The sequence below is a fragment of the Hemitrygon akajei genome, chromosome 5 (genome assembly GCF_048418815.1).
Source record: "Hemitrygon akajei chromosome 5, sHemAka1.3, whole genome shotgun sequence".
In the NCBI taxonomy this organism is placed as follows: domain Eukaryota; kingdom Metazoa; phylum Chordata; class Chondrichthyes; order Myliobatiformes; family Dasyatidae; genus Hemitrygon; species Hemitrygon akajei.
Genome location: NC_133128.1, coordinates 52171717 through 52197877, shown reverse-complemented (window position 1 = coordinate 52197877; position 26161 = coordinate 52171717). Strand labels below are relative to the sequence as shown.

At 40.1% G+C, this 26161-nt stretch overlaps 1 protein-coding gene across 5 annotated transcripts in view; it reads left to right on the top strand.

The window, feature by feature from the left end:
- LOC140727788 (cyclic AMP receptor-like protein A) overlaps positions 1-26161 on the top strand; it is a 191548-nt gene that overhangs the window by 142794 nt on the left and 22593 nt on the right. For all 5 annotated transcript variants that reach the window (XM_073045556.1, XM_073045554.1, XM_073045553.1 and 2 more), the window contains 2 exons: positions 2045-2092; positions 9065-9147. In XM_073045556.1, coding sequence (XP_072901657.1) covers positions 2045-2092; positions 9065-9147 — 131 coding nt within the window. The remainder of the gene's footprint in view (positions 1-2044; positions 2093-9064; positions 9148-26161) is intronic.

The following is a 26161-nucleotide window of genomic DNA, read 5'->3' as shown; positions in this document are numbered from 1 at the left end:
CTCTCAATCTTTATAATCACAATACCATTGATGTAGACAGGAGCATATGCATTGCCCCTTTCCTGACCAGCTTTTTTGTTTTGCTGATGTTGAGGAAAAGGTTATTGTCGCGACACCATGTAACTAAGCTTTCTATCTCCTTCCTCCACTCTGATTCATTGCTATTTGAAATACGACCCACTACGGTGGTATCAACTTAAAAAAAACTTGCAGGTGGAGTCAGAAGAGAATCTGGCCACACAGTCATGAGTGTAAAGGGAATAGACTAGGAGCTGAGGACACAACCACCAGTGTTAAGAGTAATTGTGACAGAGCAAAGGGTAATTTTGAGCTCATTCATTACTTATTATTTCACAAGACTTGTCACTGACAATGCTATCGTTTATGAAATGAAAAGGCAGTTAAGAATCAGCTGCTTTGCTGTGCCTGGTGTCACATTTAGGCTTTAATGGCCAAGGATGTGGATTCCCTTAAGCAAAAGGCATTGGTGAATTAGATGGATTTTCACAGTTTCATTACTGAGGTAAACTTTATATTAATTCCAGATCTTAAATGAGTTTAAGTTCTCCTACTGCCATTTTACCTTTGATCTCTAGATCAGTAGTCCAGAAAATTTGCTGCTAGTACACTAACTTCACTATAACACGATTCTTCCCCAAGAAAAACCTGTACACCTGTTTGTTAATGCAAACATCTAATCAGCCAATCATGTGGCAGCAACTCAATGCACGAAAACATGCAGACATGGGCAAGAGGTTCAGTTGTTGTTCAGACCAAAAGTCAGAATGGGGAAGAAATGTGATCTAAGTGACTTTGACTGTGAAATGATTGTTGGTGCCAGAAAATGCTGATCTGGGATTTTCACGTACAACACTCTCTAGCGTTTACAGAGAATAAATCAAAACAAAATCCAGTGAGCAGCAGTTCTGTGGGTGAAAAAACCTTGTTAGTGAGAGAGGTCAGAGGAGAATGGCCAAATTGGTTCAAGCAGACAGGAAGGCAACAATAACCACATTCTCCAACAGTGGTGTGCAGAAGATTCCAGGATTGAATGGCTTGGCATATGAAGAGTGTTTGATGGCTCTGGGCCTGTATTCACTGGAATTCAGAAGGATGAGCAGTTTCAGTGAGGTCACCCACTGAATGGTGAAAGGCTTTGATAGAGTGAATGTGGAGAGGTTGTTTCCTACGGTGGGAGAGTCTAAGACCAGAGGACACAGCCTCAGAATAGAGGGGCATTCTTGTAGAATGGAGATGAAGAGCAACTTCCTTAACCAGAGAGTGGTGAATCTGTGAAATTCTTTTCCGCAGGCAGCTGTGGAGGCCAAGTCGTTATGTATATTTAAGGCAGAAATTGATAGATCCTTGATTGGACACAGCATGAAGGGATTCAGAGAGAAGGGATTGGGGTATTTCTATTGGTCTTCTGCTTGCAGTACTACTACTTTTCAGTGAAGTTATTCTTATAGAAGCTCAGCAAACCCCATATTTCTTTCTGACTTTTTGAGGTAGGAGAAAACTATCCTTCACTATTTTCACTTCTTCCTTTTCTACCACTTTATATTCATCACATCCTCTACCCATTCCACCGGTAATATTGATTCTTTAGGCCTATGTGTCATTTGAACTACAATTTGCAAAATCTATTGGTAGAGAGCATCAGGGATTGGTAGAATTGCTCCATGTGCCAGAATAGATCAACTAGCAATTATTATATTAGTGGAAGAACCCTTTAAAAAGCTCTCAGCCCAGTGCTGAACTAAGTATATTGCAGATGTTTTGAAGAGAGAGTTTTAGCTGGTAAGTATTTAATTCTAAAATGGCAGTACTGTCATCAACCAAGCCTTATATGGGGATTGATGCCTTGCCCACACTGTGTACTTCTTGCAGGAATTCCATGGGTGTGCTGATACCCTAACGAAAGAAGACACCATTTTGATAACTAAGTGGTGTTCATAGTGCTCAAGCTTTTAGTTCAACTGATCTGAATGGTGTAGCGTTTGTTACTTAAGTCTTTTTTCAGTGTCCTGTCTTTCTCTTTCAGGTTTTAATTTGGTCTGGCCCGTATGATCCTGAAAGGGAAAGAAGCAAGGTACATTTTTTCCAATATTGTGAAGATAAAATCATTTTAAAGCAGTAGAAACATTTACAGCAAGCAACAGTTGTGGGTTGGATATTGGCATTTCATCACAGGTTGCAGATACCAGGATTTTTTTTTTCCAGTTTGCCTATAATTAAGGAGTCCTCGTGAAGTTCTGTTTTATATTTTCCTTTTTGAGATGTGGGTCTTGCAAGTTTATTGTATTTCAAGTCACGCTACATGGAAACAGGTCCTTTGGCATAGCCAGTCCATGCCAACGAAGGTGCCAATCTAATCTAGACCCATTTGCCTATGTTTGACCATGTATCTCTAAAGCCTTCCTATGCATATACCTGTCCAAGTGTCTTTTAAATGTTGTCAATGTACCTGCTTCAACCACTTCCTCTGACAGCTCATTCCATATATGGACCACCAGCTGGGTGAAAACATTTCCTCTCAAGTTCCTGTTAAATCTGTTCCCTGTCATATTAAACCCAAACTATCTCATTCTTGATTCCTTGACTCTGGAGAGAAGACCATATGCGTTCATCCTACCTATGCCCCTCATGATTTTATAGACCTCTATAAGATCACCCCTCATTCCCTCTGCTCCCATGGAGAAAGTTCTAGCCTCTGTCTTTAACTCAGTCTCTCAAGTCCTGGCAGCATTCTCATAAATCTTTTCTGCATTTTTCCAGCTTAATGGCATCTTTCTTACAACAGAATGACAAAACTAAACACATTACTCCAAATGTCACCTCACTAACGTTTTGTATTACTGCAATATAATGTCCCAACCTTTATACTCAATGTCCTGACTGATGAAGGCCAACATGCCAAAAGCCGCCTTCTTCTCTATCTACCTGTGACACCATATTAAGGGAACATTATATTTATACTCCTAGGTCTCTGTTCTATAACTTTCCCCAGGGCCATACCATTCACTGTAAACGTCCTATCCTGATTCACTTCCCAAGATGCAACACCTCACACTTTTCTGAATGAACCTCCATTTTCCACACTTTACAAACACGAGGAAATCTGCAGATGCTGGCAATTCAAACAACAACACACACAAAATGCTGGTGGAACACAGCAGGCCAGGCAGCATCTATGAGAACCACTGTCGACGTTTCGAGCCGAGACCCTTCGTCAGGACTAACTGAAAGGAAAGATAGTACTTTCAAATCTCTTACTATCTTTCCTTTCGGTTAGTCCTGACGAAGGGTCTCGGCCCGAAACGTCGACAGTACTTCTCCTTGTAGATGCTGCCTGGCCTGCTGTGTTCCACCAGCATTTTGTGTGTTTTCCACACTTTGGTCTATTGATCCTGCTGAACGAGATCCTACTGTAATTCTTGGTAATCATCTTCACTGTCTATGATCCCACCTATTTTAGTGTCATTTGCAAACTTACTAACCAGCTTTGTAACTAACTAACTTACTAACTAGCATTGTACATTCTCATACAAGTAGTTGATATAGATGAGAAATAACAATAGTTTGTCATTTATATAGTCAAGGTCCTCCAGTTGAAATAAAAATCTTCCACATCACTTTCTGCTTTCAGTCAAGCCAATTGTGTATCTAATTAGGTAGTTCTTCCTGGATCCCATGCAATCTAACTTTACATAGCAGCCTACTATGAATTGAATTGAATTAACTTTATTACTTACATCCTTCACATACGTGAGGAGTAAAATCTTAGTTATGTCTCCGTCTAAATTTGCAATGTGCAATTTATAGTAATTTGTAATAAATAGTATGTAAAACAGGACAGTCAATATAGCATAGAAATACAATTGTATCAGTGAGAATTAATCAGTCTGATGGTCTGTTGGAAGAAGCTGTCCCAGAGCCTGTTGGTTCTGGCTTTTATGCTGCGGTACCGCTTCCCAAATGGTAGCAGCTGAAACAGTTTGTGGTTGGGGTGACTCGGTTCCCCAATGATCCTTTGGGCCCATTTTACACACCTGTCTCTGTAAATGTCCTGAATAGTGGGAAGTTCACATCTACAGATGTGCTGGGCTGTCTGCACCAATCTGTAGAGTCCTGTCATTGAGGGAAGTACATTTCCCATAGCAGGCAGTGATGCAGCCACTGCCTTATCAAAGGCTTTACTGATTTTTATGTAGAATAAATCTACCGCCCTACCCTCATTGATCTTCCTTAATAAACTCAATCAGGTTCATGAGACATGATCCCCCACACACAAGGCTCTGCTGACTGTTGTTAATCAGCCATGTTGTTCTAAGTGCTTGTAAATCTAATCCCTCAGAATCCCCTCCAGTAAATTACCTACAACAGATGCTACGCTTACTGGTCTACAGTTCCCAGTTTTCCCTTTGCAGCCGTTCTCAAATGAAAGCATAACATTAGCTACGCTCCAGTCTGCTGGTACCTCACCTGTGGCAAACGGTGATAGATGTATCTCACATAGGGCTCCCACAATTTCTTTTTCAGGTTCCCACAATATTCTTGGATATACTGGACCTGATCAAGCTTAAGATATGTCTGTTAGATATGTGCAGTGGAATGTAATTGGTTTTGTAAACCACAGATACAAGAAAACAAGTAGGAAGTTGCTCTATTGGTTATATGCAGCTTCAACAGATGATCATTATATAATTCTGTTAATTGGTGCAAATTAGCATTAGCAATGTGTTATTGTGTTACTTTGGACAGTAGGTAGCAATCTCAAGTTGTTTCAAAATTCAAAGTTCAAAATAAATTTATTATCAAAGTACATATACAACCTTGCGATTCATTTTCTTGCAGATGTAACAAAACAATAATATAATAATACCCATAATAGAATCAATGAAAGACCACACCAGCTTGTGGTTCAACCAGTGTACAGAAGATACAAATTGTGCAAGTACAAAAAGGAAGAAATAATAATAATTAAATAAACAATAAATACCAAGAACATGGAAGTGAGTCTACAGGTTGTGGAAAGATTTCAATGATGAAGTGAAGTTGAGTGAAGCTATTGCCTTTGGTTCAAGAGCCTGATGGCTGAAGGATACAAACTATTTCTGAACCTGGAGTCCTGAGGTTCCTGTACCTTTTTTTGTGGCATCAGTGAGAGGAGAGCACGTGGCGGGGCCCCTTGATGATGGATGCTGTTTTGCTGCGATGACATTTCATGTGGATGTGCTCGATGGTGGGGACAGCTTTACCTGTGATGGACTGATCCGTATCCACCACTTTTTGTAGGATTTTCTGTGCAAGGCCATTGGTGTTTCCATACCAGACTATGATGCTACTAGCCAATATACTCTCCACTGCACATTCATAGAAGTTCGTCAAAGTTTTAGATGTCATTCTGAATCTTCACAAACTCCTAAGCAAGAAAAGGCACTGTCATGCTTTCTTTGTAATTGCACTTACGTGCTGGGCCCAGGACAGGTCCTCTGAACTAATAACAGTGAGGAATTTAAAGTTGCTGACCCTCTCCACCTCTGATCCTCCGATGAGGATCATGGACCTCTGGTTATTCCTCCTCTTAAAGTCAATATCAGCTCCTTGGTCTCTGAACATTGAGTAAGAGGATGGTGCTGTGGTGTCACTCAGTCAGATTTTCAATCTCCCTCCTGTATGCTGATTCATCACCACCTTTGATTTGGTATTTGAGGGTGGTGTCATCAGCAAACTTGAATATGGCGTTAAGGCTGTGCTTAGCCACACAGTCATAAATGTAATGCAAGTTGGGCAGGGAGCTAAGCACACAGCCTTGCAGTGCACCTGTGGAATCCTAGATGCAGTCAGCCATATTTTGAGAATGTTTAATGTTTTCCATTATCTGAATGTAAGCTAAGTTCCAAAGGTGAATGAATGTATCTCTTATAATTATGGAAGGTGGTTTCCGCCAACAGTTACAGGACTTAGTTATGCTTTTCTATTCGCTGTTATAAGAACTGAAAATGGAAGCCGTGGTTAATTCTGTAACAGTAAAAGGTGAATGCTGCCACTCTGTGGCTTCTGCTAATACTGACAACTACTGTATATTGCCACCAAATATCTGCATCTTATTTTTGTGAATATCTCTAAAAGAATGTACATCTGAATGCAAAAAAAACCCTATTAATTGTATATTCTCCCTTTTGTCCCAACTCCAAAAGATGTCTTTTTAAATATGGATTTTAAATCCTGATTGACATTGATGATTTATTTGATTGATGTTAGATGCCAGAAAGATTAGATCTTTCACAAACTCCATTTAATAGATAGATATGTTTTTGAATATTGTTTGGATAAAGTTGCACTTATAAATAGAATTTAAAATAAAAATATTTTTAACTTAAAGAAGTTCTGTCATACATCAGCCATGTTGTATTCTAACAAGACATCTGTAATTAGTCAATTTATTTTTTTCAAATTTTCAAACACAGCCACCTTAATCTTTAATGAAATAATGAATAGCCTTTTTTGTATATTCAGTATATCTTTGAATCTTGATAAACTGAAGCACTCCTGTTACAGTTTGTAAAATGTGGCTTAAAAAAGAATCGATTTAAGTTCAAGTTTATTATCTTATGCACGGGTACATCAATGCATAGGTGCAATTAAAGTTTCACAAACACGTGGTGTTCTATAAGCAGCATTCACTAGAAAACATGTACTGTGCATAACTTTTACAAGAAATAAAGAAGTATCAGCCAGAAGTATCAGAAAAAATTAAGAAGGAATGGGAAAAAGAACTTCATTGTCTTATACCCACTGAGCAGTGGGAGAAAATTTTACAATTAGTCAATTCTTCCTCTATTTGTGCTAAACATGCCCTAATACAATTTAAGGTTGTTCATAGGGCTCACATGTCCAAGGATAAACTTGCTCGATTTTATTCTCATGTTAATCCAACCTGTGACAGATGTCATTCTGAAGTTGCTTCATTGACCCACATGTTTTGGTCTTGCCCTTGTTTGCAAAATTATTGGAAAGATATTTTCGGTACTAGATAGATAGATAGATACTTTATTCATCCCCATGGGGAAATTCAACTTTTTTCCAATGTCCCATACACTTGTTGTAGCAAAACTAATTACATATAATACTTAACTCAGTAAAGAATATGATATGCATCTAAATCACTATCTCAAAAAGCATTAATAATAGCTTTTAAAAAGTTCTTAAGTCCTGGCGGTAGAATTGTAAAGCCTAATGGCATTGGGGAGTATTGGCCTCTTCATCCTGTCTGAGGAGCATTGCATCGATAGTAACCTGTCGCTGAAACTGCTTCTCTGTCTCTGGATGGTGCTATGTAGAGGATGTTCAGAGTTATCCATAATTGACCGTAGCCTACTCAGCGCCCTTCGCTCAGCTACCGATGTTAAACTCTCCAGTACTTTGCCCACGACAGAGCCCGCCTTCCTTACCAGCTTATTAAGACGTGAGGCGTCCCTCTTCTTAATGCTTCCTCCCCAACACGCCACCACTATTTCAACAGTTCTGAATATCAAATTGCAACTGCATCCTATTACTGCAATTTTCAGTTTACCAATGGTGGATAATAGTTGTTTATCCCCCTCAGCCCGGCGGATGATTACATTTGTTACATTAATGGCTAGAAGATCTATCCTATTGAACTGGAAAGAAATTAATCCTCCAACTATATTTCAGTGGCTTTTTCAAACTATCTCTTGTTTGAGCTCAGAAAAAATTAGAAGTGTTGTCTTTGATCCTTCAGTTAAATTTGAAGAAACTTGGAGACCATTTATTCAACATTTTCATATGAGCTAAACCGACTTTTCCTAAACCTTACTTTCATTATCCTTAATTATTTGGATGGAGGTACGGAGTTATTGACGCTACTGTGTATATTTGACATAATGCAATGGCCCATGTTGGTTAGGTTTTTTTTTTCTTTTTTGGCGGGGGATTTTTTTTATTTTCTCCTTTTTTCGTAATTACTATGAGTTTGGGAGGTTATTATATATAAATGGATTATCATCTATTTGAATGTATACTTAATCTATTAATTATGTACTCTCAAACTCTCTGTATTCATGTTTCATTTATGTTTGTTTAAAATTAATAAAAAGATTTTTTTTAAAAGAAAGAAATAAAGAACAAAGGCAGTTTTAGTGCAAATTGTTTAGAGTGGTCCTAATGTTGTTAAATTGTGGAACATAGAACAGAAATTTACAGCACATTACAGGCCCTTTGTTGGTTCAAGGACCATGTAGTTGAAGGAAGGTTGTTGTTCTTGAACCTGTTGGCATGGGACCTCAGTTTCTGTACCTCCTCCTAGCTGCATGGACTGAATGGCAGGGGTCTTTGATGTGTGGTGCCGCCTGTAGATACTAACAGTGGTAGGGAGGGATGTGCCCCTGCTGTGCTAGGCAGAATCCACCAATCACTGCAACTTCTTACATTCCTGCACTTTAGAATTGCCTTACTAGACCATGATTCAACCAATCAGGATACTTCCAGTATAAAATCTGTAGAAGCTTGTTAGAGTGCTTGGCGACAAGTTGAACCTCCTTAACATCCTAAGAAAGTAAAGATGCTGGGGCACTTTCCTTATGATTGCATCTATGTGTTGGGCCCGGGACAGGTACACTGATATGTTAACACCCATGAATTTAAAATTTCTGAAGCTCTCCACTGGCAATATCCCAATGTAACTGGCCCTGCTTCCCCTTACTGAAATCAACAACCAGCTCTTTAGTTTTGCTGATGTTGAGTGAGAAGTGGTTGTTGTGACACCACTCAACCAAGTCAGCTATATCTCTGATTTAATCTATTTCATGACCATGGTATCTGTTCTTGTGTTTCTCTGAGTTATTACATTTCTCCACATTAATATATTTTCTAGAAGCTGGATGTTTAGAGAAGAATGAATATTATTATTTTAAAATAGATGCACAGGTTTGCCTTTCTTTCTATTTTTAACAATGAACTTTATGTCAACTATTTGATAAGATTATCTTTGTAAGAAATTATTTACAAATGATTTACAGATTATTGTTTTCATTTATAGATCTTATTAGCTCTGGAAATCAAGCCACTTAAGTGGTACCCATCTGTATACCTGGCAGTATCCCTTTTCCCTCTTATTAACAGGTGAGTGAAAATAAGTGTGACTTCTGCTTCTGGAGCTTAATAAAGCTACAGTAATTATAGATTACTGTAGCCAAGAAGCATGACTACCAGCTGATTACTGTCAGATTAAAGATGACTCATTCTATATCTTCTGTGTATTGGGTGGGGGTAGGGAAATTGGTTTTATTTTCTTATTTAAGAGAATTCTACCATGATGCTTTGTTCACAAATGGCAAAGTTATCCTCATTGCAGAAATTAATGTAATTTTCAAGTCTTGAGCCTATCTTTCAGTCCACAAAACAATATGATTTTTAAGCAAGTGTCATAATTTTTTAAAAATAAACCTATTTCTTCTGATTTAATGGATGTTCCAAAATCATTTATCCACTTCATTCACAGTTGGAATCTCACTGATAAATGTGATGAAAGTGTATTCAATTAGTCAATTACAATCAATTTATTTGGACTTCTATTTGCAAAATAAAATAAATTCTGGTAAAAGAGTGAAAAAGCAACCAGAGATCCAAGAAAATATCTGGAAGTTAATGTTCCATGTGCTAATCTGCACCACTCATACTCTCCCCCAAGAATACCCCACATTAAAAGGACGATCACAGTTGAAAATGTAACACTTAGATGTCAGATGTGAAGGACTAGAAATTAACTCTAGGTTCTGTGCTAAAGTTACAATATTATAATGGGTGTACATTCTTCTTCACTTCAAAATTCAACTCAACTTAAATTTACCTGAATTCTGGAAGTGGAAGACAAAGGACATATGGTAAGGATATTAAGTTTAAGTTTCTACCCACGGGGGATTTTGTATCTTTGGTGTCAGTATATAAGATTGATTTAAGTATCCAAGTCCATGTAGAAATTATGTCACACCATCCTTTAATCTCAAATCCATCATGATCTTTGAGAAAATTTCACAGGTGCACAAGAAAATGCACATAATGGAAGAAATAACGAACAAATGACATTGTAAATTGAGAAAAAAAAGTTGACATTCTTACCTAGTCATCGATGGTATGGACTGTTTTGGGCACATAATCAATAGGGAGCTAACAGATGCAGGCAGCAACTGGCAGACTGAGGCTTCCCTTTTACAATCTAAGACCACACGACGTAGGAGCAGAATAAGGTCATTTAGCCCATCGAGCCTGCTCAGCCATGTCATCATGGCTGATCCATTTCCCTCTCAGCCCTGTTCCCCTTCATGCCGTGACTACTCTAGAACCTATCAACCTTTGCCTTAAATGTACCCAAAGACTTGTCCTGCACAGCCGCTAGTGGCAACAAATTCCACAGATTCACCACTCTGGCAAAAGTAACCCCTTCTCATCTTCGTCCTAAGTGGATGTCCCTCTTATACTGTGACAGTGCCCCCGGTCTTAGAATTCCCCACTATAGGAAACATCCTCTCCACATCCATTCTGTCGAGACTTATCAACGTTCGAAAGGTTTCATTGTGATTCCCCCAACTCCCCAACCCCCCAACCCCTCCATTCTTCTGAATTCCAGGGCCATCAACGCTGCTCATACGATAAGCCTTTCAATCCTAGAATCATTTTCATGAACCTCCTATGAACCCTCTCCAATTTAAGCACATCCTTTCTTAGATAAAATGCCCAAAACTGCTAATAATACTCCCAAGTGAGGCCTCACCAGTGCCTTGTAAGGCACCATCATTATATCCTTGCTTTTATATTCTAGGCCTCTCAAAATGCCTTCGACATCACCAACTCAACTTGCAAATTAACCTTTCAGAAATCCTATGTGTGGACTCCCAAGTCCCTTTTCAGAGAGAAAATTCAAAACATTCAAAATTCAATTTTTACTTCTTCTATCAAAGTGCATGACCATACACTTCCTGACACTGTTCCACCTGCCACTTCTTTGCCCATTCTCCTAATCTGTCTAAATCCTTCTGTAGCCTCTCTACTTCCTGAACCCTACCTGTCCTTCCACCTATTGTATCTTTGTATCATCAGCAAACTTAGCCACAAAGCCATCAGTTCCGTCATCCAAATCATTGATATATAACATAAAAAGAGGTGGTCCCAACACAGATCTCTATGGAACACCATTAGTCACCAACCAACCAGAAAAGTCTTCCTTTATTCCCAATCATTGCTGCCAATCAACTTTATCCATGCTAGTGTCTTTTCAGTAATACCTTGGGCTCTTAGCTTATTTAGCAGTCTCGTGTGGCACTTTGTCAAAGGCTTCCAAAAATCCAAGTACACAACATCCACTGATTCCCCTTTGTCTATCCTGCTTGTTACTTCTTTAAAGAATTCAAATGGATTTGTGAGGCAAGATTTTCCCTTGAGGAAACCATGTTGACTTTGGCCTATGTTTTCATGTGCCTCCAAGAACACCCAAACCACATCCTTAACAATGGACTCCAACATCTTCCCAACCACTGAGGTCAAACTAACTGGTCTGTAATTTCCTTTCTTTTGCTTCTCTCCCTTCTTGAAGAGCGGTGTGACATTTGAAAATTTCCAGGCCTCTGGAACCATGCCAGAATGTAATGATCTTGAAAGATTATTACGTCTATCTCCACAATCTCTTCAGTGACCTCCTTCACAACCCTGGAGTGTGGACCATCTGGCCTAGCGATTTATCTACCTTCAGACTTTTCAGTTTCCCAAGTCCCTTTTCCCTAGTAATGGCAATTTTACTCACTTCTGCCCTTGACACTTCCAAACTTCCAGTATGCTGCTAGTGTCTTCCATAGTGAAGACTGATGCAATATACTTATTCAGTTTATCTGCTATTTCCTTGCCCCTCCCCCCATAACTGCCACTCCAACATTATTTTCAAGTTGTCCAATATCTATTCTCATCTCTCTTTTATTCTTTATACACCTAAAGAAACTTTTGGTATCCCCTTTAATATTATTGGCTAGCTTATCTTCATTTTCCATCTGTTTCTTCTTCATGACTTCTGTTGTTTTTTAAAAGCTTCCCAAACCTCTAACTTCCCACTAATTTTTACGCTACTGTATGCCCTCTCTTTGGCTTTTATGTTGGCTTTGACTTCCCTTGTTGGTCACAGTTATGTCATTCTGCCTTTAGAAAACTACTTCTTCCTTGGGATATATCTATCCTGCACCTTCCCAATTGCTCCCAGAAACTTCAGCTGATCTGCCGTCATCCTTGTAAGTGCCCCCTTTCAATCAATTCTGGACAACTCCTCTCTCGTGCTTTTGTAATTTCTTTACTTCATTGTAATACTGATATATTTGACCTTACATTATTTACAGTATTAGTTCATTGTAATACTGATAGATTTGACTTTAGCTTCTCCTTCTCAAATTGCAGGGTGAACTTTTATCATATTATGATCATTCTCTCCTAAGGGTTCCTTTATCTTAAGGGTTCCTTTATTCCAATTCATTCAGTTGGAATTTTTTTTTGCACTTAGATTGTAGCTGGACTTCTTGTACAGTTCTGGATCACTGGCCTTGAATGCGACAGATCTAGCCCTCAGCAGACTATGAATCGCATGCTTCATCCACAGCCTTTGTTGTTGTGTTTGTTTTTGTTCACAAAATTGTTTTTCATAGCTTATGTTCTGATCACTCCCTAATGGATTTCAGCACCTATAGTTGTTCTTGTTGCAAGTACAGTATATTTGCAGATAGTATGTAAATCACAAAATATTAATCTTAATATAAAGTAATGATTTCTTAAAACTAATATCTTCTCTATGAATGCTAGATTTGTTACCTTTACTTTTGTAATTTCAAATACACTGCTTAAGTGTTCTGATTTGTATCACAAGTCTTCTTGACCACCTTAGTCCTGATGCAGGGTTTTGACCTAAAACATTGGCGGTTTTTTCTCCCACAGATGGTAATCGGCCCAGTGAATTCCTCTTGCAATTTGTCTTTTGCTTAGTTAACCATCAGTCTCAGCAAATATTTCTTGAGAATTAAAAATTTCTGACATTTGTCTTTAAATATACTTTGAATAATTACAATTTCCATGGTAAATTAAGTAAGTGCTGTAATGATGAGAAGAAAAGGAAGAATATGGAGGTGGTAGAGAAGTAGATTTATTTCACTCTCCACAGATGCTTCCTGACCAGCTGAGTATGTCTACCATTTTCTGTTTTTATTTCAACTTTAAAGAATCTGCAGATATATGATCTTTTGGGGATATAGAACAGGCCCTTCCACTGTGCCATGTACCATCATTACACCGTACCGAAGTTTGTGTGATAATGGTAGTGTGGGTGCCATGGTAGCGTAGTGATTAGATCAATGCTAGTACAGCTCAGGGTGTTCTGGAGTTTGGAGTTCAATTACAGCACCTGTAAGGAGTCTGTACGTCCTCTCCTTAGAATGCCTGTGTTTTTCCCGGGTGCTCTGGTTTTCTCCCACAGTAAATTGTCCCGTGTTTAGCTTAGGATGAAACAGGTTTGTCAGGAGTTGCTGGGCAGTGAGGCTCAGTGGACAGAACAGCCTACTCTGCAGTATTGTGCAAAATCTTAGGCATGTATATTTAGCTAGGGTGCTTAAGACTTTCGCTCAGTACTGTATTTGTTGATGTGGAGCAGACAGCGAGTTTGTAAATCTGGCAGGAGCAAAGGATGTTAGAAATGGCGAGGGAGGAGTGTGATACAGGTGAGAGAGGAGGAGTGCCTTGGGTGGGGAAGTTGGGTGGCGCAGGTGCTGACGCCAGGCAAGGTAATTTGATTCCAAACAATTGGTTTATTGATCATTACAGAATGTCTTTCAAGTACTTCCTATTCCCTCTGCTCTCCCCTGTATCCCAATCATGATTCCCCTCTCCCTGCCCCCTTCCCACTCTCAGTCCACAACAGAGACCCTTATCAGAATCAGTTTATCAGTTCTCACATGTCATAAATGTGTTGTTTTTTTTGCGGCAGCAGTACAGTGCAATATCTAAAATTACTACGGTACTGTGCAAAAGTCTTAGGCACCCTAACTATATATGTATGCCTAGAACTTTTGCACAGTACTGTAAGTAAATACGTAAATAAAAATAATAAGCTTTGACATTATGTTGTACACTGTATCTACCATTATGTTGTTCTACTTCTAGAGGCTCAGCCTTTTATGTATGCAACCACTGCTGAAATTGTGTATCTTTTAGAATAAAAAGTGCTTCCAACAATGATTACCAGATGGTAATCTAACAAAAGCTTTCACAATCCTCAATGTCAGTATAATGAAGCTTGAACAATGTATTACATTTGAACCACAAAATGTAATCTCCTTTTACGCCTTGTAATCTCCTTTTGGTTTTGTCTCTAAAATTTCAGTGTTTCTGCCATATTTCATTTTCAATTACTTTATTTTCTATTCACACTCTACAAAATAATTTCTGCAAATCCATTATATTGATGAGATCCTGTAATGTAAGGCTGTTGCCAGTTGATTAAAACCTATTTTGAACTCCAATCAAAACTTACTTTCATCCCATCTCCTACAACTCCTCAGATATGTCATAGAGAAGTACAGCACAGATCAGGCCCTTTGGCCCATCTAGTCCATGCCAAAGCCATTTAAACTGCCTACTCCCATTGACCTGCACCGGGACCATAACCGTCCATACCCCTACCATCCATGTACCCATCCAAACTTCTCTTAAATGTTGAGACCCGGCCCACATACACCACTTGTGCTGGCAGTTCATTTCATACTCTCATGACCCTCTGAGTGAAGAAGTTTCCCCTCTTGTTCCTCTTGGACTTGTCATCTTTCACCCTTAACCCATGACCTCTGGTTGTAGTCCCACTCATTCTTAGAGGAAAGTCTGCTTACATTTACCCTATCAATACCCCTTATAATTTTGTATACCTCTAACAAATCTCTCAATCTTCTACATTCTAAAGAGTACAGTCCTAACCTATTCAATCGTTCCTTATAACTCAGATTTTCCAAACCCGACAACATCCTTGTAAATTTTCTCTGCAAACTTTCAACCTTGGTTGCATCTTCCCTGTAGGTAGGTGACCAAAACTGCACACAATACTCCAAATTAGGCCTCACCAACATACAACCTCAACATAACATCCCAGTTCTTGTACTCAATATATTGATTTATGTGCCAGAAGCTTTCTTTACAATGGTATCTACCTACGACACCATTTTCAATGAATTAGGCATCTATATTCCCACAACAACACACACAAAATGCTGGTGGAACACAGCAGGCCAGGCAGCATCTATAGGGAGGAGTGCTGTCGACGTTTTGGGCCGAGACCCTTCGTCAGGACCCAAAAAGTCGACAGCACTTCTCCCTATAGATGCTGTCTGGCCTGCTGTGTTCCACCAGCATTTTGTGTGTGTTGTTGTTTGAATTTCCAGCATCTGCAGATTTCCTCGTGTTTGCTATCTATATTCCCAGATGACTTTGTTCTACCACACTCCTCAGTGCTCTACCATTCATTGTGCAGGACCTACTCTGGTTGGTCTTACTGAAGTGCAAAACCTCGTACTTGTCTGCATTAAATTCTATCTGCCATTTTTCCAGTAGATGCAGATCTCTGCAAGCCATGATAGCCTTTCACACTGTCCACTACACCCCTAATCTTGGTGTCAACTGCAAATTTGGTGATCATGTTAACCACTTTATCATCCATGTCATTGATATAGATGACAAACAACAATGGTCACAACACTGATTCCTGCAGCACACGACTAGTCACAGACCTCCAGTCAGAGAGGCAACCATCTACTACCACTCTCTGGCTTCTCCCACAAAGCCAATGTCTAATCCAATTTAATACCTCATCTTGAATGCTGAGCAACTGAACCTTCTTGACTAACCTCCCATACAGGACTTTGTCAAGTGCCTTGTCCATGTAAACAGCATCTACTGCCTTGCCTTCATCCATTTTCCTGGTAACTTCCTCAAAAATCTCCGTAAGATTGGTTTGACATACAAAGCCATGCTGACTGTCCTTAATCAGTCCATGTCTATCCAAATACTTACATATCTGGTTCCTAGAATACCTTCCAATAACTTTCCCACAACTGATGTTGGTTTCACCAGTTTATAATTTCCTGGTATGTGTTTAGAAACATTTTTAAAACAGCAGAACAACATTGAATATTCTCTTTATAATCTGGTACATCTCTTGTTGCAGTGGATGATTTAAATAGCTCTGCTAGGGCCCCAGCAATTTCTGCACTCCCTCCCGCAGGGTCCGAGGGAACACTTTATCGGACCCTGGGGATTTATCCATCCTGATTTGCCTCAGGATAGCAAACACCTCCTCCTCTGTAATCTGTACAGGGTCCATGAAGTTGATGCTGCTTTGCCTCATTTCTATAGACTCTGTGTCCATCTCCTGAGTAAATTCAGATGCAAATAATTCATTTAAGATCTCCCCCATTTGTTTTGGCTCCATACATGGATTACCATTCTGATCTTCCAGAGGACCAATTTTGTTTCTTGCAATCCTTTTGCTCTTTACATATCTGTAGAAAAAAAAATTCATGCCTTCGTTTAGCCCCCCTGATTTATTTCTTAAGTGTACTCTTGCATTTCTTAGACTCCTTAAGCACCTCATTTGTTCCTACTTGCCCATACCTGCTATGTTTACCCTGCCACTTAAGAATGCCGAAGACTCAGTCTGAGATGTTCCAGACCCTGGCTTCCAGAAGGCAACATGTCATCCAGGAATCTTGTTCTCACCTGCAAGTTACTGCCTTTTATATTTGGTCCGCAGACCTGAGTGAAATTCTATCTTCTCAAGCTTCTGATCTCCCGATTGGTTGCTGGTCAAAGCTCAGTTTTTGGTTATTAATTTTTGTTTTCTTATAGCTATAAAGTGATCTTTTCTTTGAATATGTAAAGCTGTAATGGGGAACTGAAACAACCAATGTCTATTGGTCAGCTGACATCCAATCTCAGGCTGACTTTCACTGATTGGTCGTTGTTCCTGTCAACATCTCAAATGTTCTTGGGTAAACTATTTAAATAGCAGTGCTTTGGGATGCACTGTTGAGTTTTGAGAATTTGTTTATTTTGTGTTCTGGCTTGGTTTTATCTCCTGGCTTCAGATCTGATCAGTATTTTGTAAGCAAGTGAACACAACAAATTGGTGCAACACATAAAATTCTGGAGGAACTCAGCAGGCCAGGCAGCATCTAGGAAAAAAGTACAGTTGACGTTTCGGTCCGAAATACCAACTGTACTCTTTTCTTAGATGAGGTCTGGCCGGCTGAGACCCCTCCTCCAGCATTTTGTGTGTGTTGTTCGGATTTCCAGCATCTGCAGATTTTCTCTTGTTTGTGATTGGACAACAAATTGGTGACAAGGTGCTGTAATATATCACCTTGAATAATTTCAGCAGAAGACTTGTGCGCTCTTCCTGATGTGGCTCTATAAGCTGTCACTCAAGAATGTCAGTGTTTGGCCATCCTGCTAATGCTAATGCTGTGGTCACAAAGAATGCTTTTGCCATCCTTCACTGTGTTCGAGGCTAGTGAAGCACAAGGACAAGAAGTTTCAGAAGCCATCAAAATCTACAAAGATTTTAATGGCCACATTCAAAGTTGACTTACAGTCCAGGAGGTGGTATGTCAGTGTATTTATCAACAATCATTTGGCCGAAGCACAGTTCGATATGGTGTCAGACATCACCGTTACCTCCAAATGCATGTGTTAGGCACTTGGGTCCCCACCAGTCAAATCAACTCATCACTCTGGAACCCTCCAGCTGATTTGCAAACTGGTGAAGCTGAATAGTTATCAAGTCAATGGTGTGTGTTACCTAACAGACCAGTAAGATCTAAATGTCCTTGGCATTGACTGGATGGACAAGCGTGATCTCTGGAGGAGGTCTGTACAAAGACATTGGCTGTTCAAATCATGTCAGTCATCGCCATACCAATATCAGTACGTGAGACCATACGACAACAACTACAACAGTGCTGTGCGGTAATGTTTCAAAAAAATTTAGGTTGCTGCACCAAACTGCAAGCAGACTTCTCTGCCCAAGTGCAAAGCTCGTATTCTGTCCCTAAAGACCAGTACCATATGCAGGCTTACCAATGGTTGGGCAAGGGCTAGAAGTCAACAGGCTGGTGTGAATAAAGCTTTCAGCTATTCATATTGGGAAGCTCTGAAAATCATCATTAAGAAAGCCAGTGGCACAGTGAGGTTGTGTACAGACTTCTCAGCTAGTCTCAGTGTGGCTCTGGAGTCAGGCCAGTGCCCATCACCACTACCTGCAGACCTTTGCAAAATTGAACGGTGGTTGCTACTTTGCAAAGTTTGACTTGGCTATAACCTATCTCCAGTTAGGAGTGGCGGAAAATTCACGGAAGCCTCTCACCATTACAACATTTAAGGGGTTGTTTTTCCCCCGTCTTCCTTTTGAAGTAAAGGCACCTCCTTCAGTTTTCAAACAGCTTATGAACATCATGCTGAGAAGTATTAATAGTGTTGCTGCTTACCTTGACAACATCATTGTGATGGGCACGGATCAGACAAAACTATGTCTGGAACATGTTTTGTGCAAACTACTAGTCTTTGGACTGCAGCTTAGGGCAGAAAGGTTACAACCTACTGCTGTCTTCAATCAAATATATGGAGTTTATCATAGATGAGCATGGTTGACACCCAGATCCCAAAAATATCACTGCTTTCTTAAGGACATCATCTGGTGTCAGCACTTTATGATAATTTTTGGCCACGATCGGTCATTATTCAGCATTCCACCCAGCAATGCAGTGGCTGAAAGGAGCCACTCCACCACCCTGCTCAACGAAGGTGCCACGTGGAAGTGGTCCAAAGAATGAGAAGAGGCTTTTGATTAGGTGAAGAATACACTGTCATCTGATCTTCTCTTGATGCATTTCAACCCAGAGTTGCCAGTTGTTATGACAGATTTGTCCAACTACATGTGGGAGCTGTCATATCCCATATCTTCCCTGATAGTTCCATAAAGCTGTGTGAATACAGCCAGATCACTGACTGCAGCAGAAAGAAACTATGCACAAATCGGAAGGAAGCCTTGGGAATCATTGTCACTGTGAAGAATTCCACAAAATGTTTTATGGCAGATGCTTCACTCTTTCTACTGATCACAAGCCACTGTTGTCCATCTTTGGGTCTTAGAAAGGTATCCCAGTGGGGTACAGCTAACCATCTACAAAGATGGGCAATGGTGTTATTTGCCTATGATTTTGAAATCAAGTACCCAGGAACTTGGTCAGGCAGATGCCCTCTCCAGACTTATGAATCAATGGGTTACTGAAAACAAAGACGCAGCTGTAGCTACGATTTCAATTGATCAGGAAGTTCACTGGGTTGTATCAGATGCTGCTGAAGTTCTTCCAGTCACAGTTGATAAGATCAGAATGAAACAGTTGCAAATCCTGTTCGTCAGCATATCTCCAGATACCTCATTGATGTATGGGCGGTTAAGGTTGAGGAAAAAGTTGTACTCTTCTACCAACATCATTCATTGCTCTCAACTGTGCACTTGCCAAAATTTTGGAGAGAGAGTAGTGCCCAGGAACACTTCAACCAAAAGTACTGAAACAATTCCACCTTGGTCACCTGGGCATCAATCAAATGAAAGTCCTAGCAAGAAGCTTTGAGTACAGGCTGGGCAATGACAAAGATATCACATCTGTATGCAAGCAATGTACTCAGATCCACAACTATGGTCTCAGGCTGAGTATATATTGACTTCGGTGGCCCAATCAGCAGGTGTACCTACCTTGTCCTGGTTGACACTGGAGTCCCCTCACTGGGCTCGTAAACAAACGGCTCATTAGCCAGCTCTTTTAACAGCCATGTAACTCAGTAATGAGAAGGCTACCTTTCATAAACAATATACGTCTAGGGTTGGTATTATGTGGGGTTCAAGCAAACAGGAATGTTACGATATTCCGATTAAAGAAACCTCGATTGGAGCAAGTGCTGTGTAAATACTGCCCACAATTATGGATATGGTGTATGACATCAGTAGAAGAGTACAACATCCTCCTCAACCTTGACTGGCATTACAGCAATGAAGTATCTGGAGATGTGCTGAGCAAGAAAAAACAGATTGTACACCACATAAAATTATAAAGAAGGCTTATTTATTAATTTCAGCTTTATTGAACAGTTAATAGGAAAAAGAAAGAAAAAATAAATAAAAGGGCCCATTCTGGTTAAGCCAGTCTAATGTGCACAATGACCACTGGGGTTCATACTGCATTTATCATATACTCATGCACTGGACCCACAGTCTGCGTGAAAACACCCACCACATTCTGGACTTCACTCAAAATCCTTCTTGACCAAACTGGCTCTTCCTCAGGAGTGATGGCCCTTCCTTCTTGGAGCCATTCATCTGCACAAAGCACTTTGAGCAAAGGCAACCCTCTTTCCAACAGCGTTCTGTGGCATCTTCCCCTCAGTCCTCTCTCATCTGTAACTACTGTCCTTCACTGAAAATTCTTTCTGTCCCCTCTCTCTAGAACTTTCTGCCGATCCCACCATGCTGATTGGCTGACACAACACTCCTAAGTTGAACAACATGGCGTTTTAATCTCTAGTCGAAACCAAAACATTCTACCAGCAGGACCAGCGTTTTGAGTGTGCTTGTTTCTGACAACAGAGCTCAATTCAGTTCACAGTGTTTTGCTGCATTCTGCCAGAACAGCAGAATTGTCCACATCTGTTCACCCAAATTTCATCCACAGTACAACCGGGCAAGCAGAACAATTGCTTCTGAAATCAAGAGGGTAAGGAGCATCAGCTGAGACTCTGAACATATTTCTGCTGACACATCGAATTACACCACATCCTGGCCTCAAGGGAGAGTCTCTAGCCGAAGCACAGTGTTGGATGCAATGCTGCCACAGCATCCAGCAACCAAGATTGTGGCAAGTGAAGTCATTCAAGCCAAGAGCTGTAGTGTGGGCTAGGCAGCATCAGGATGTGCAGGACCCCTGAGTACCATGTCAGATTGTCAAAAAATGGGAAAAGTGTTCTATGGATTCATCGTGGACAGACATTACTGGCGTCGCCACATCAACCATTTGTGGCTGCGTGCTCCTGAAGGCACAAGTTCGTTGCCTGATCATCAAACACAGAGCTGGACCTTCATCGCTTGGAAGTGTTGATTAACCCAACCAAACCAACCACCAATGCCAGCACAGCCACAAGCAACATTGTGACAAGAAAGTGGCAGCCTGCATTCACTGAGAAGGACTGATAACCAGCATAAGCTGGTTGTTCCAATCTAAATGAACCCTCGGCTCAAATCCTACAGTTAATGATTTTCAAGAGGGAGGTATTACACCGCTAAACCAACCAATGCCTATTGAACAGCTGACAACCAAACCCAGGCTGACTTTCACTAATTGGTTGTTGTTCCTATCAATGTCTTGAATGTTCTTGGGTAATCCATTTAAGTAGCTGTGCTTTGTGATGTACTGTTGAGTTTTGAGATTTTTGTAGTTGCATGGTTTTATTGAATAAAGGTTTATTTCATGTTCTGGCTTTGTTCTACCTTCTTGCTCCATGTCTCATCATTATTTATAGATGAGCGAACAGAGGAAAATCAAATAAAACTTTTTCTATTAAAAACTTAGCAACAGTAAAGTCCCTGAACATATGGGATATTAATTTTCACTTTGGTAAAACTCTTTTTCAAAGTTCCTGCAGTTTAGTAAGTGGACCGTTAATTAAAAATTACATTCCAAGTCCAATCAGTGGCACTAGCACGCAGTTTTCAAAATTCAGGCTCATTAATAATGATTGGTTTGTGATTTGTGTCTCCAGAAATTGATTAAGTTTTTGATATAAAAGAACAAAGTGTGTACATTGTGGAATATAAAGATTGTGCATCTCTATAAGTATAATCATTAATGGTTGATAGTTTTCTCTAAGAATAATATTTTAATTATAATTTTTGAAGTATTTTCCAAATGTGCAGGTACAGATAAACCCTGATACAGCAATAGCTAATATTGTTCACATCTTACCTTTGAATTAAGTATGACTGGACCTTTATTTCTAGAAATGCAACCAAAAATGTACAATCTGAAAATGGTTTCAAGGACCATTCATTAATGTAGCTGAACTTGAAACAACATGATGCACCAAACAAAAGCATACACCAAAAATTCCAGTACAGTCATGAGCTTTTAATTAGAAGATAGGTCAAAAAGCAAACTGCTCAGTGGGTCAAACAGCGTCTGTGAAGATGGAGAAAGAGGTAGAGTCAGAGGCTAGAAAGTGATGTTGATGCAGCAGTGGGCTCTAGACTCTGGAAACTGAGAGGTCAGGAAGATGATGTGGAACTAGATAAGGGAGGGGTGATGATTAAACAGAACCAGGTTGGAAATAAAAAGAAAGATTAAATTATAAACACAAAAGATTCTGAAGATGTTAGAAATCCAAAGCAACTCACAAAAATTGCTGGAGGAACTCAGCAGGTCAGGCATTTCTATAGAAATGATGTTTTGGGCCCTTACCCTTCATCAAGATTAAATTAGCTTTCTTTGTCACATGTACATTGAAACATACTGTGAAATGGATTGTTTGCATCAACAACCAACCCGGTCCGAGATGTGCTGGGGGCAGCCTACAAGTGTTGCCATGCTTTTGGTGCCAACATAGCATGCCCACAATTTACCAACCTTAACTTGTTCATCTTTGAAATGTGGGAGGAAACCAGAACATCCAGAGGAAACCTATGCAGTTGTGGAGAGAACTACAAACTCCTTACAGACAGCAGTGGAAATTGAACCCCAGTCTTACAGCTAGTGCTGGTGCTGTAAAGTGTTACTTTAACCACTAACCTACTGTGCCACCTGTGAAACTGGGTTGGGGGGGGGGGGAGGTTGGAAACAGGGTGTTGAGTACAGCAAGAAGAGGGAAAATGAATACAGATGGTATGAGTTATCTGAAGTTGGAAATTTCAGTGAATTGTAAACAGACCAGGTGAAGTGCGAGGTTGCTTCCAGCTTGCCCACTCTGGCTGAAGAAAAGGCAAAGGGAGTTTAATGCAATCTGGAACTCAAGATGGCCATTGTAGACAGAATGAATGTGCTCAGCAACACATACAAAATGTTGGAGGAACCCAGCAGGTCAGGCAGCATCAATGAAAAGGAATCAATGGTTGACCTTTTGGGTCAAGATCCTTCAGCAGCACTGGAAAGGAAGGAGAAAGAGGCCAGAATAAGAAGGTGGGGTGGGGGGAGGGGGGGTTGGTGAACAGGACTACAAGCTGGCAGGTTACCGATGAAAGCTGAGAGGAGAAGGTATGTGGGTGGATGGGGAAGGAAGTATGAAGTAAGAAGCTGGGAGGTGATAGGTAGAACAGGTAAAGGGCTGAAAAAGAAGGAATCTGATAAAAGAGGAGAATGGATAATAGAGATAAGAAAAGAAGAGTGGAAATGGACAGATTAAGTGAGGAGAAAAGGGGTATGAGGAGAGCCAGAGTGGGGAATGGAAAAAGTGAGAAGGAGTGGGGATGGGGGAAGAAATGTCAGAAGATTACCCAGACATTTCACCTGTGAGTGTATCAGAGTTTTCTACTGTTTCCGGTGCTCCCAGTGCAGCCTCCTGTCCATTGGTAAGAGCTGGGGGACTACCTTGTCAAGCACCTTTGTTCTGTACCCCACAAAGGCCAGTATTTCCCAGAGGACACCCATTCTAATTCTATTTCCCATTCCCATATGTCAGTCCATGAACTCCTCTGTGGTCTTGATGAAGCCACTCTTAGGGTAGAGGAGCAACATCTTATATTCCATCTGCGTAGCCTCCAGGCTGATGGCATGAACACTGATTTCTCTAATTTCCAGTAACTTCTCTCCCCCCCCCCCCCCCACTTCTCTCTTTTTTCTATTCCACATTCTGGCTCCTCTCTTATCCCTTTTATTCTCCTCGCCTGCCCACTATCTTCCTCTGATGCCCCTCCTCCTCCTTCCTCCCATGGTCCACCTTCTTCTTCAGCCTTTTACCTCTTCCACCCACCACTTGTGAACTTTTTTCATCCACCCCGCAATTCACCTTCCCTCTCACATGGTTTCATCTATAACCTGCCAGTTTGTGCTCCTTCCCTTCCACCCACCGTCTTATTTTGGCTTTTCCCCCTTCCTTTCCTGATGAAGGGCCTGAACTGCCAACTGCATTTTGCCTCTCCATACATGCTCCCTGACCTACTGTTCATCCAGCATTTTGTGAGGGTTGTTCTGCATTTCCAGCATCTGCAGAGTATCTCATGTTTATAATGTGTTCAGTAAAGTGGTCGCCTTGGCTGTACTTAGTTTCCCCGATGATCTTAGCCCTGATGCTGCTTGAACTACTAAATTCCTCCAGAAGTTTGTTTTTCACTCCATTTTCTGGCATCTGCAGTCTCTTTGTTTGGAGGATGTTTGAGAAATTATTCATTTACTTGGCATCCGTAACTTAAAATCAGGAAACTTTCACCTCCGTCCATGAGTTTATTATTAAGTTGATATTCTATCAATTCCACAGTAAGTTATATGGTGTGTATTGGAATTGTGCCTTTGCCTCAGACTTGTTTGGTAGCAGTATTTAAATTTAATTACAATCTCATTGGGCCAGATCGTACTAAACTGGGCTTGCTGCTGGAATGCTGTCGTGATCCCTGCACTTGCTCAATTATCTGTTCTAGTTCCTGAGGGCAGCAGCAGGCCACAGGCAACATAGCGGAGTGATCCACCTCCCCAAATGCCCACAATTGTCTCTGACAAAAGGCAAGGCTGCTTTTTTGTCAACAATATCTCTAACATGAATACATGGATAAAATTATAAAGATTGAAGTCAATGAAAAGTAAAGTTAGTTTAAAATGCATTACAGCACTTAAAAGCACTAAAACAAAATAATGTTTAAAATGTGCCTCTCAATCTTCAGGTCTAGAATTCCCATTGAAATCTGCGGGGTTTTAGACCCTAACTTGGGCGCAAGTGTCGATTTTCCCAGGTAAAATTACTTTGCCACTGGATTTCTTAGAGGGTACCTGGGTAGACCGAAGTGAAGCATTGACATCTGAGTCCATCGTTAAACCCCCACTGCCAGTGAATGTATTAAATCTGGAATTTATTTTTTTATTTTAGTACTGTTCATTGTGGACATTATTGATCTAGTTTGAACCATTATGCAACATCCCAGGAAATACAATCTAAAGAATGGCATTTTTGCTTGAATGTTCCTTTTATTACAGTTTCAGCAGTTCAGCTACTTGACCTAATGTGCCAGTATAACTAACCTACCATGTATTAAAGCCATGTTTCAATAACGAGAGGACCCTAACAATACCATTTCACTATGGAGAAAATATAATTAGACAATTCCATTTGTTTACTTAATCTGGCTTTTTGATATTAAATATCAAACCGTCTATTCCCTGTGGTGATGGGAACATTGAGCAGCGTTCAGTAAATCCTCAATTAGAAGTTACAACAGAAAATGCTGCAAATACTCAGTAGGTCAGGCAGCATCAGAGAGAAAAAACAGAATTAACTTTTCATCAGATCTTTAGCAGTTTTATAAAGAAGGTGGTTATTTTTCAAGGTTATTATGTACGTTATATAATTTTATATACTGATAATTTGGAGTGAATTTTATTCAGTTTGATAGTCATTTTAAACTGCACTGCAACTGCTGCTCTTGATATTTCCCCACATTAAGTAGACAATAGTTATACTATTTTATACTCTGCTGCAAACATCTCACTGTGCAGCATCCAACAGTCAACTAATTATATACATTTAAACTATTAGAAACCATGCTATAGTGTATATGGAAGTTTATTTTCTAATACATTGATATCAGTTCAATTTGTGCTGCTTTCAGTACAATTTGTCTTCTCCAATATTATTGCTCATCATTACATTATGTTAGCAATGGTCTACTATAAGGTTTCACACCTAATAGTTCCACATGGTAGGCTTATTCAGAAAGTCAGAAGGCATGGGATCCAGGGAAGTTTGGCCAGGTGGATTCAGAATTGGCTTGCCTGCAGAAGTCAGAGGGAGTACATTCGGATTGGAGGGTCGTGACTAGTGG